General features: G+C 34.9%; 1 protein-coding gene across 1 annotated transcript in view; it reads left to right on the plus strand.

The window, feature by feature from the left end:
• The first annotated feature begins 2,435 nt into the window (after positions 1 to 2,435).
• Positions 2,436 to 12,917, plus strand: part of SHOC1 (shortage in chiasmata 1) — an 87,569-nt gene continuing 77,087 nt past the window's right edge. Inside the window, exons 1-2 of the mRNA XM_024757271.1 lie at positions 2,436 to 2,500; positions 9,866 to 10,050. Of these exons, the coding sequence (XP_024613039.1) occupies positions 2,436 to 2,500; positions 9,866 to 10,050 (250 nt within the window). The remainder of the gene's footprint in view (positions 2,501 to 9,865; positions 10,051 to 12,917) is intronic.

A 12,917-nucleotide genomic window follows, 5' to 3' on the forward strand; every position in this document is an offset into this window, starting at 1 on the left:
CCTAAGATGGGGAAAGGCTTGTGGGGAAGCCAATTCGTGGCTGGAGTCAATAGCTCTGCTTTGGCCAGGTTAAAATGCCTATTAGGCATCTAAGTGGAGACATCAAGAGGCAATTGGTTATATTAATCTTGAGCACAGCTGGAGTTTCAAATTGGGGTCATTGATACGTAGACTGCACATTAATTTGTAGAACTGTATGAAGTCACTGAGAGCATGAGTATAGATAGAGCAGAGAATCTAGGACAAAGCGGTAGAACACTCCAACCATTAAAAGGCTGATATAGAAGGTGAGACCAGCTAAGAAGACAAGTGAGGTAGAAAAACCAGAAGAGTATGGTGTTGTAGAAGTCTAAAGGAGAAAGTGTTTCAAGAAGGAAGAAGTGGTCAAAAGCATTGGTCCCTGTTAAAGTGTCAAGTAAGATGAGAATTGTGTGTTGACCATTAGCTTAACTAAATGTAGATCATTGATGACCTTGGTAAGAGCAGTTCCACTGGAATATTGTGTATGAAAGCCTGATCAGAGTATGTTGAGAAGAGAATGGGAAGTGGGATGTGAGATGGTAGTTATAAACAGCTCTTTGGAAGAATTTTGCTGTGATGGTAAATAGAAAAATAGAGGTGCATTAGCTGAAGGGAGAAATGGGGTAAAGAGTTTACTTTTTTAGATGTGCGAATTAAAAAAATATATATGTGATAAGGAAAGAGACTATAAAATGTTTGTCTGCCAATGGAAATAATCTTGGTAAAAAGAAAGAAAATGATGATGCAGGAAATAAAAAGGATAACTTAGTAAAAGAGGATAGTATCAAGAGCACAATGGGAGGAGTTGGTATTAGAAGCCAGGATGGTTCTTCCACTATGATAGGATAGGAAGGCAGGGTTTGTAGGTACTTATGGTAGTGAGATGTTAGAATTGGTGGTAGAAGATGAGGTCGTTCTTTTCTATTTATACTAACTTTTTGTGTGGAGGCAAGGACATAGAGAGTGGGTAGGGGGATGAGTGTCAAAAATTTGAGGGGGGGGAGTGTCAAATAGTTGTCCTGAAGAATGAGAAAGTCAATTTTATTAAGAAGGATATTAAGATGAATTACCATTATCATCTGTCAATGTTGGATGCCCATTTAAAAGTTATGGTCAAAATCTCAAGTGAGCTTATTCAGAATGGCTGGGTTTTTTTTTTCCCAAATAATTTTCAGCTGTTCTAGTGTACATATACAAAGTGAAGAGTAGGGGGTTTCCTAAGTTGGTATAGGGAAAGAGAGGCAAGGGAATTAAGAGTCTTTGTAAGGGAGTGATTATGAGACTGGCCGTGGAACCTAAGCTGTATGAGAAAGGAAGTGAGGACATGAGGGAGATTGAATATATTGTAAAAATGGAAGGGTCAGTGGATTGAAGGTCTCAGTCAGGTTGGAAATAAAGTAAAGAGTAGCTTTCATCACATGCTTCTCTAAAACTATAGAAGGAAAAAAATGAGTTAATTATTTTTCCTAATTCTTTTCCTTTTCTTCTTTTTAAAAATAATAATAACAATAACACCAAAATTTATTAGGCATTTACACCATGTCAGGCACCATTCTAAGCAATTTACATGTCTTATCACATTTAATCTTTACAACACTATGAAAAGGCCATTATTGTTCCTAATTTGTAGATAAGGAAACTGAGGTAGAAAGAGGTTAAGAGATTTACCCAAGATCATACAGTTAATAAAGTAGCAGTATAAGTATCTAGGCAGGATGATTCCAGAACCTGTATCCTTAACCACTAAACGTTTATATTTTCAGTGAAGCACAGACTCAGATGTTCAGTTATTTGTTCAAGGTAACAAGAATAGTAAGAGCTAACTCTTAGGTAGAATACAGGTCCTTTGCCTCTTCACTCAGTTGCTGCTTCTGACACTAGCATATGACGTGGTCCCTCTCCTTAAGGAACGGAGGGTCTAATTTGGGAGACAAGCTATAGATACAAATAAAATTTTAAACTATGACTGTATATGATTAAGCACTGAAGTGAGTGCCACTGACAATATTATGGCCCTTCAAGGGGAATGTATCAGAGTGAGCTGGAATGGTAAATAAAGCCTTTATGAGAAGTTACATGAGCTGTTGAACAGGATTATCTGGGATGGTAGTGCTGTATAAGCAAAAGAGAGGCTGTAAAAACGAGAATACTCTGTTCAGGTGATATTGTTCTGACTGTGGTAGAGCGGGTTTTTGTTTTTTGTTTTTTTTTAGTAGGTGTTGTAATAATGAGAATGGTTATTTAAGTATTTGGAATCTGGTATAACTTGAAAAAATTACATTTGTGAACAAATAAAGATAACACCATAATGTAAAAGGTGAATGTTTGGCTTCCTTGTATTAAGTTTAAAAGAAAATTCCAGAAGCTAACGTTTACCATTCTCCTTTCTAGTTTCAGCTGTTTCAGTTAGGGAAATGACAGAAATCTCACTCTTGGATCAACGGAAAGCAAGTCTCTTTGTGGAGGAGTTCCCTGCGAAGTATGTATCCTTAATCCCAAATTTCCCCTTTACGTCTAGAAGATGAATAGTAAATTCTCCAGACACCTAAGAGAGAAGATCCTTTCCTTTACATCCTCACAGGTTTTCTTCTTTTATCCAAAAAACAAGCCCTAGTCTGAACCACAAAGGAGGGGGTAATCGAAATTATTTACAGCCTCTTTTTTATCTTTCCCTCATTTATCACATATTAACAGTTTTCTATGCATTTGTATTGCAAAAGACAGAAATAAAGCCAAGACACTATTATGCTTTTAACAATAAGTAAACTTTTGGTGGAAAGTGTCTATAAAAAATCCTTTATATTAAAGTCAGTCTTTTTATCCCTGTAGTAGAAATGCAGATTATGGCTATTTTCTAACATACTTTGTCAAAACGTTATTTATTATTAGTTCAGTCATTCATCAGATATTTATTGGATACTATTCTGTATGCTGGATACAGGATAAAAAATGAATAAGATACAGTCTCTACTCTCAAAGAACACAAGAAAATAGGGAATAGAGATTTATAAATAAATAATTACAATAGAATGTGGGAAGTACAATGCCAGAGATAGGAACACAGAGCATAATATGAGGAAGAACATCTAACCCATTCTATGATGTTCAGGTAGACATAAAGTAGAGATTTTAGTGCAAATGTAAATAATTTACTCTGCTGCTTCACTTCATGCAAAGAGTACTGATCAGACCCAGGAAGGATTTAGTTATTGTTCAGATTTCCAGTTTTAGTAATTTAAGTTTTCCTCAGTTACTCTTGAAAGAAACAAATAACCAACTTAAATGTGTCCAGCCTCTAAATACAGAGAAGCCCAATTTACTATTTCTGTCATCTAGGAATTTAAAAATCAGATTAGGAAGATAATATATGAGCAGAAAAAATTAACAATGTTAAGAATTAGATGATAATATAAAATGACCATCAAAAGGTCTATCACAAGGTATAAGGTCACTACAAAGTATCTATCACATGATTAAACTCTAGAGCAGGGAGGAAGCAGAAAAGTATAGTAAAAAGAGCTCTGCACTATGAGATAAAAGATGTGGACTTGATTTGAAAAGTCAAGTACTGATTCCTCAACAAGTCATTTTCTCTCTCTGATCCTCACTTTCTGTATCAGTATAATGATGATGAGTCAGTGTTTCTCAAACTTTAATGTACATATGAATCACTGAGGATCTTATTAAAAATGGAGATTCTGATTCAGTCAGTCTGTGTTGGGACCTAGATTCTGCACTTCTAATATGCTCTTAAGTGTGCTGATGCTGCTGGTCCAGGAGCCTACTTTCAGTTACAAGATACAAGATGCTCTCTAAAATTTCTTTTCACCCTAAGAGTTAGATTGGTAGGGCTGTGCCTTTATAAGCAGGAGAGATCAGCTTCACAAAGATGTTGGAACTGAGCTTGAGCTGGACAAAGAAGGATAAACTAAGTTGAGAGAAAGCATTTCAGGCAAAGGAAACAGCCCGTCTGAATAGAAGCAAAAATGTGCAATAATTACTCAACAAAGGCAATGATCAGGCTCAAACAAAGGATTCCTGTATGAGAGAAATGCGAGGCCCTGAAGGGATGGGCACCCCATCATATCCGACCCTCCATTTTGCAGTACCAAGATCACGTCCATGGCAAAGAAGGTGGAATCTGTGGCACCACGTAGAATAAAATTTATATTTCTCTGCCTCCCTGTAGCCACGTGACTGAGCTTTTCCCAAAGCATATAATCAAAAGACGCTTATGCAATTTCTAAAGAATGTCCTTAAAAGGAAATGGTGTGTCTTTCTCCTCACTTGTCTCCTTCCTGATGTTATGATAGATTACAGATGTAACAATTGGTTCCAGCAACCACCTCGGAGTATACAGGATAAGAACTAAATCTAGGAATGGCAGAGTGGAACAAAAGAAGCCTCAGCCCCTGATGAATTGTGAAACTGTCTCACTAGCCATGACCTTCTAGCCTCGAGACTTTGTGTGTGTGTTTTAGCCATCACTAATTTCAAGTTTGTCTCATGAAGTGAAATTTAATTTTTAATAGCCTTTACTTTTTAGATCAGTTTTTGGTTCACAGCAAAATTGAGCAGAAGGTTTAGAAATTTCCCACATCAAAATTTAATTTTAAATTCGGGAGCTTTGTTACCTAATGGAAATTAAGAATAAACATTCTGATCATTAGCACTACCTAGATTTCCTAAACCTTGCTTTTCCTCTCTTTCTCACCTCTGTTTCTTCCTCCTGTTTTGTTACTTCTTAATATTGATTCTAAGACCTCAGTTTTTTTACTTTTATTAATTTGTTGGTACACTGTTTTAACATATATAAGCATTTTCTGTCATGTGTCCTGAAAAACCTTATGTTCTTCAAAACTGCACACTAAAAATAACAGGGCGTACAGAAAATTAGCTTCTGTAGTCACAGCTATGCAACTTGCAACAGAGCACTAATAAAAATAATAACTATTCTAATTTGTTTTAAAAAAGACCACGAGCATACTTGAAAAGACATGTTAAATTCCTAACAAATAAATACATATTAGGGTAAATATAGAAATTTGAAAAAAATGAAAATATCTTAATGGGCAGGCTAAAGGAGGAGTTGAGGCTACTGAATTATGGAGACAAGGGCAAAATGCAAAAAGATCATGGAGAACCATGCAGTAAGCTTCCTAGCTTCTAGGACAGAGCTCATGGCCAACTAGAGCAAGAGGAAGAACATATAACAACATTCTCTATTCCTCTGTGGCTTGCTGCCTTCAGATGAATGCAGTTGAATGCAGGACATTGCACATATATTTGGTTCATGTACACCTCATAATAACTATGTGAGATGGGTATTACAATCCCAACATTATATGTAAGAAACTAAGACTCAGATTAAGTCAATTGCCCACAGACATGTAGCTAGTCAATAGTTGGAGTGAGGATTCAAACCCTCAAACCCTAGTCTTTATGACTTCACTCCCTATACTCTGGTTTGGTTTATATAACATCTTTATTGAGATAAAATTCATATCCATATAACTCCCATTTAAAATGTCCAACTCTGGGACTTCCCTAGTGGTCCAATGTTTTAACACTTTGCCCTCCAATGCAGGGGGTGCAGGTTCGATCCCTGGTTGGGCAGCTAAGATCCCACGTGCCTTGCAGCCAAAAAAACAAAACATAAAAGAGAAGCAATATTGTAACAAATTCAATAAAGACTTAAAAAATGGTCCACATCAAAAAAATCTTTAAAATTTTTTTTAAAAAATAAAGTGTCCAGCTCAACAGTTTTTAGTATATTCACAGGGTTGTACAACCATCACTACAATCAATTTTAGAGCATTTTCATCAACACAAAAGAAATTCTGTACCTATTAGCAATTACTCCCTATTCTTTCCCTCTTACCCTGGACAGACAACCACTAGTCTTCTTTCTGCCTCTCCAGATTTGCCTATTCTGTACATTCCTTTTAAATGGAATCTAACTAAAATCATACACCAATTCCAGTGGGGGCGGGGGGGGGCAGTGGTAGTGATTTCCCCACACCATGAAGCAATGCTCTAACACCAGCTGGGTGTCTTACAGTTCAACTCAATTCTGACACTATCAACCTGGAGATAGCATCAGATCCCACATGTTAAGGGTTTAGTTCTATAAGACTGCCCCCGCACCCCACACTTTAGATGCCGTTTGCAAGGTTATCACCTGTGCTTCTGACTGACCATCTATAGATTGGAGGTTCCAACAACCCCCTCTTTGGGTTCAATCAACTTGCTAGATAGACTCAGAATTACAGTAACATTTTACTTACTGGATTACCAGTTTACTACAAAAGGGAACAGTCAGATAATAGAGATACATAGGGCAAGGCATGGGGAAAGGGCATGGAGCTTCCATACTCTCTCCCATCACCCCACTTTCCCAGCACCTCCATGTGTTCACCAACCTGGAAGCTCTCTTAACCCTGTCCTTTTGGGTCTTTAGGAAGGCTTCATTACATAGGCATGATTGATTACATCACTGGTCATTGGCAGTTGATTCAACCTCCAGCCCCTCTCCCCTTCTTGGAGGTCAGAGGGGTAGAACTGAAAGTTCCAATCTTCTACTCACATGATTGTTTCTTGTGGCAACCAGTCCCTATCCTTAGGTGCTTTCCAAAAGTCACCTTATTCACATAACCAAAGATAACTTTATCGCTCTCATCACTTAGGAAATTCCAATGGCTTTAGGAGATCTGTGCCAGAAATGGATATGAAGACCAAATATATATCTCATGTTATAAATCACAGTATCATACATACAATATATGATCTTTTGTGACTGACTTCTTTCACTTAGCATAATGTTTTTAAGTTTCATCTATTTGGTAGTATGTATCAACACTTTTTTTTTTGGCCACATGGCATGAGGGATCTTAGTTCCCTGACCAGGGATCAAACCCTTGCCCCCTGCAGTGGAAGCGTGGAGTCCTAACTACTGGACTGCCAGGGAATTCCCAGCACTTCATTTTTTATGACCAAATAATATTCCATTTTATGGATATACCACATTTTATTTATCCATTCATCGATTGATGGATATTTTTTTCCCCTTTCTGGCTATTATGAGTAATGCTGCTATAAACATTTGTTGACAAGTTTTTGTGCAGACATATGATTTTATTTCTCTAATGGTGGAATTGCTGGATCATATGGTAACTTTGTGTTTAACTGTTTGAGGAATTGCCAGACTGTTTTCCAAGCAGCTATATCATTTTACATTCCCACCAGCAGTATATGAAGTTACAATTTATTTACATCTTGTCAATACTTGTTATCATCTGTCTTTTTGATTATAGACATCCTGGTAGGTGGCTCATTGCATGTCATTGTAGTTTTGATTTGCATTTCCCTGATGGCTAATGACGTTGAGCATCTTTTCATGTAGTTATTGGCTTTTAGTATATCTTCCTTGCAGAAATGTCTATTCAAGTCCTTTGCCATTTTTAAATTGTGTTATGTGCCTTTTTATTATTGAGTTTTAAGAGTTCTTTATGTATTCTAGATACAAGTCCCTTATTAGATATGTGATTTGCAAATATTTTCTCCTGTGGATTATCTTTTCACTTCCTTGGTGGTATCCTTTGAAGCACAAAATTTTTAGATTTTGATGCAGTTCGATTTATCTACTTTTTCTTTTGTTATTTGTGCTTTTGGTGTCATATCTAAGAAGCCTTTACCTAAATCAAAATCACAAGGATTTACTCCTATATTTTCTTCTAAGAGTTTGCCTGTGATATATATTTTTAAAGGCATAAATCAGATTGTGAAATGTGTCAGTTATTGGTGGTTTATCCATTTCATCAGTGGTACTCAGTTCCAGTCACCCTGACCTTTCTGCTTTTCTTAGACTATGCCAACCTTGCTCCCCTATTTTAAGCCTCTGTATGGCTTACTCCCTACCATTATTCAGGTATCTGTAGCTCCTCAGAAAGCCATTTACTAACTACACTCTCTAAAATATACCTTTTGTCAACCCTCTGGCTGTTACTTGATGTTCTAATATCTCTTTTCATTTCACTCATAACAGTTTTTCACCACCTGACATTATGTTATTTACTTATTTATATATTTGTCTATTGTCCCATTGGCAGGTAAACTTCACGAGCACAAGAACTTTGTTTTGTTCACCATTCCACTCCCAGTGCCTAAAGAAGTGTTAGCACATTGTAGACACTCAATAAATATTTCATTTAAGTTGAGGAATTAGTGAACTGCAGTGGATGAATTTACTCAAAAAGAATGACATGGAAAGACAATATAGACTGGAAGCCTGGGAAACAGCACCACAAGTTAGGCAGAGGGAGTGGCACCAATGAACAAAGAATAGATAATATTGGACAAGGAGGAGATCCAGGAAATACTGGTCTTTACAGTTCACTTATATCTAGGGAAAGAGAATTGATGGGGTTTTCTCAAAACTATAGTACAAAGGATTTTTATAAAGTACTGACTCTGTCAGTAATATTTATTTTTTTAAAAAGCAGTTATCTAAGCACTAAATTTAGAAGTCTATAAAGATCCACATAGGAATCAGTGTTCTTATGAGTAATATGGACCTTGGTGAGTTGAAATATTTTTTCTTGTACGTTGTATTTTCTTAAAGAGTAAAGCAGAAACTTTAGAGATTTTTCTATATATGATTTGGGTATGACATGTTCATTATTTTTCTCTAATTGCATTGGGCAATTATATTGATTTTGGTTCTTTCGGTCTGTACAGAGAATTATTAAGGCTAAAATATTTTAGGATATCATAAAAAATGTATATCAGAACGTGTAGCTAAATTGCCAATAATATATTTATCTGTTGCAAAAATCAGTGGAAAGATCTCTTGTAAGTCCAAATACCCCAATGATATAGACAATGGCAGATATACCTGGATCAATCAGGAAACAGGCAAGGTACAGGCAGGGTGTCAAGGGAGCCAAAAAGACAGTTCCCAGGACTAACAACAGCTGGAAGTTGTTACCACCCTAAGCTTGAAGGAGCAGTAGCCAAAACAGTAAGAACTGCAGCTATGGGAGAGAGGCTGTCTGATAAAAGATATAACTGTTGGTAGAAGAATGCAGCCACTTCTCCAAACTGTGGCCCAGGAGGGAAAGATTTGGAAAGAATAATATTTCAACCTGTTTGTTTTCCCACCTTTGATCTCCTGCCAGTGCTTCCACTGGTTGAACGCAACCAGAAGACAGAGCAAGGGAGCCTAGTTGGTTCACAGAGATCAGTCTCCGAGGTTGTAGAACAGAATGTAAAAGGTTGGATAATGACATGGAAAAGCAGACATTCAATATCCAGCACAAGGGCATTTTGGCAATGCGTGGCAAAGTCTAAAAATCTATGTATCTTTAACCTCATCATTTCCATTTTTAGGAACTACATTTTGAGAAAATGATTAGACAAGTGCACAAAGATATTCCTTGCATTGCTGCTCATAATAGCAAACAATTACAAGTTTACATTTCCAATACTAGGGAACTGGTTGAATAAATTATTATTTACCAATACAATGGGTTCTTGTTTATCCACTCAAAAATGAAATGAATGTACATTGATTGACATATAAATGTGCTCATGCTTCATTGTTTAGCAGAAGAAGAACAGGTTACAGAATACTATGTACTTGAATCCACTTTTATTTTAAAATATTCCAAAATAATTGAGAAAATACAAAATTTTAAAATTCATCTCTTGAATGGTGGAGCTATGGGTAATTTTTCTCTGGATCTGTTGGAATTTGATAATTTTCTACAGTGAACATATACTACTTGTTAATAAAGATGTTTTAAAATAGGACATACACAAAATCAGTAATTTTCTAATGTCACAGGAAAACAGTTACAGGAATGGTGACCGAGCTTAGCTGTGAATTTGAGGAAATTGTTCCAAGTTCAAACCCAGACTCCCAAACTGAAGTAGAAGAAGCCAGCTTATATAACCATAAGGACTACAATGAATTCTTTACACTTGTCAACTGCTTAGAAAAATGTCCATTACTTCAAGGACAGAAGCAAGGTAAAACATTTGTTATTTCCATTGTTATAAAACATTTCTTACTAATATACAAATTTTCATTTCGGTGATTTTTTTTATTGGATTTTAAAATTTTTTATTTTGCTAAGGGTATTCACCCACAAAATTGTAATTCTGAGTTTCACATTAGTGAAATATTTTCTTTCATATTAATCCCCTTTTTGTAAATGTAGTTGTTTTTGGAGTTTAAGTGTGCTGAGCTTGAGAATAGCCTCAGAGGTTTGATCATAGGTTGCTCACAACATATTGCTATAATGATATTAGCATCTATGTACAGATCTGATGACACAGCAGTCTGGTGTAACATTAAAGTAGTAGATTATTAAGTGAGAGTTATATTTTATTTTCCCAAATATGCTAAACATTTTCAGTCTTATCTAATTTATATGAAACCATAATTCAAAGTGGAGATAGAAAAGTTGCAGAATTAGGTCAAGAAATTCACTCTGTTTTTACAAATTTACAGTAAGTAATAATTAAAGATACATTTAATCCAAACTATATTCCAAATCTCTCATCTTACTAGAGGGTGATAAATTTTTCCAACTGTGTAAAAACTTGCTGAGAACTACCTTTCTTGTATGTATAACAACCTATTCCCTTTTTATATTGAAAAACTTATGTCTCCATTATATAATTGCTAATATCATTTAAGATATGCTTTAGCTTGAACATGAAAAATAATTTGGTTCTTTTAGTACTGTTTTTATGTAGATACATAAATGGTGTATAAAATTTTTAGTGCTGGCAAATATGTGTGTGATATAGAGAGAGTTAAATCCCTCTTATAATTTGAGAAGATAGAGATTGCATTAAAGACTAAACTTGAGAGCATGCTATAATAGGAAGAGCCTGAATTTGGAGTCAGAAGATTTGATCATAGTCTAAATCTACTCTTAAAAAGTGGTACAATTTTGACAGTTATTAAAAAGTTTATGGTTTTCAATTTTCTTCTATAATTTCTTTCTTTTAGTTCATTCTTTTAATCTCTTATAAACAATTTTGTGGGGATCAAATTATATATACATATATGTAAAGATATGATTTGTAAAAAATAACAGGCTACCCAACCACAGCTGTTATTATATTAATGTGGCAAGCTAGAAACATCTATTGGCAAATTTCATAATCTGTCATCAGCTAGAACCAGAAGCTTCTTTAACTATTATACACTGAATGAAAATATGCTTGAGTTTCCCAAATACATATGAATTGTCCATATCCTATATCTCCTTAAGGGTCCTGTGTCATTTGACGTCACTTTATAAATTTAAATTTGCAATTCCATTTATTTTCCTTGCAGTTATATTGATTGCTACCAGATTTATAGATACTTTGGTCTCACTGTCTAAATTTAAAGGAATGTATTATACTTTGAGATTCAATTGATACTGTAAATTTGCTCTGTCTTATAAGAAATATAGTTATTACTAAATTATAAGTTAATTCCAAACATATTTCTTTAAGACATAAAAACAGTGGGTATTTTTTTATTATTTGTTGGTTTGTTCATATGTACTAATTTTTCTATAATATTCACATATTATTTGTCAATAACTGTAACCATTTTTATGAATATCCTTTTAGACATCCCAGGAATATATAAATAAATACAAATTTTTAAAAATTGTACATGTACATAGTTTAGAGAGTCAAATAGTTATTCAATGTTTATAATAAAAAGCAGCAGCCCCCTAGCTTCATCAACCACCCACATGTATTTTAGCTTTATAAAGGTATAACTGACAAATAAAATTGTAATGTATTTAAAGTGTACAATGTAATGATTTGATATACGTATACATTATGAGAGGATTCCCACCATCAAGTTAATTAACACATCCATCACCTCACATATTTACCTTATTTTTTCTTCTTTTTTTTTTTGGTGGGAACACTTCAGTTCTACTCTCTTAGCAAATTTAAATGCTACAGTATTATCACCTATAATCACCATGTTATACATTAGATCCTCAGACCTTATTTACTTATAACTGCAAGTGTGTATCCTTTATCAACCTCTCTCTATTTCCCCCACACCCCAGTTCCAGCCCCTGGCAACCACCATTCTACTCTCTGTTTCCATGAGTTTGGCTTTTTATTTTTTAATTTAAAAAATTTTTTAGATTCTGTATATAAGTGATACCATGTGGTAGTTTTGGTTGTTCTCTAACTTATTTCACTTAGCATAATGCCCTCCAGTTTCATTCATGTTGCAAATGGAAGGATTTCCTTTTTCAAGGCTGAACAATATTCCCTCTGTGTGCGTGTGTGTGTGTGTGTGTGTGTGTGTGTGTGTGTGTGTGTGTGTGTGTATCACATTTTCTTTACCCATTCATCTCTCAACAGATACTTAGGTTGTTGGCTATTGTGAATAATGCTGCAGTGAACGTGGGAAGACTCTCTTTGAGATAGTGATTTCATTAGACATCTGTTTCTCCCTTTACAACATTTATATCTTTTTTGGTATTACTATGCTGGCTAGGATCTCCAGTACATTGTTCAATAGAAGCAGTAATAGTTGCCATCCTTGTCTTGTTTGGATAGTAAAGGAAATACTTTGTTTCACCATTAAAAATGATGTAAATATTATTTCAATGTTTACATCATTTTCAATGGCAAAACGTTAGAAAAACTTACATACTTTATTGGGTTGAGGAAGCTTCTTCTATTCCGAGTTTGCTAAGAGCTTTTGATCATGAATGAGGACTGAATTTTATCAGTCCTCATTCATTTAAAATTTTATTAATGAATTTTATGTTTTCCTACATCTTAAGTATATAGAATGTCCCTTTACTAAAAACTTATAATTCTATAATCTAAACAAAATTGTTTTACTATTGTGATCT

The sequence above is a fragment of the Neophocaena asiaeorientalis genome, unplaced genomic scaffold (genome assembly GCF_003031525.2).
Source record: "Neophocaena asiaeorientalis asiaeorientalis breed wild unplaced genomic scaffold, Neophocaena_asiaeorientalis_V1.1 scaffold432, whole genome shotgun sequence".
NCBI lineage: Eukaryota > Metazoa > Chordata > Mammalia > Artiodactyla > Phocoenidae > Neophocaena > Neophocaena asiaeorientalis.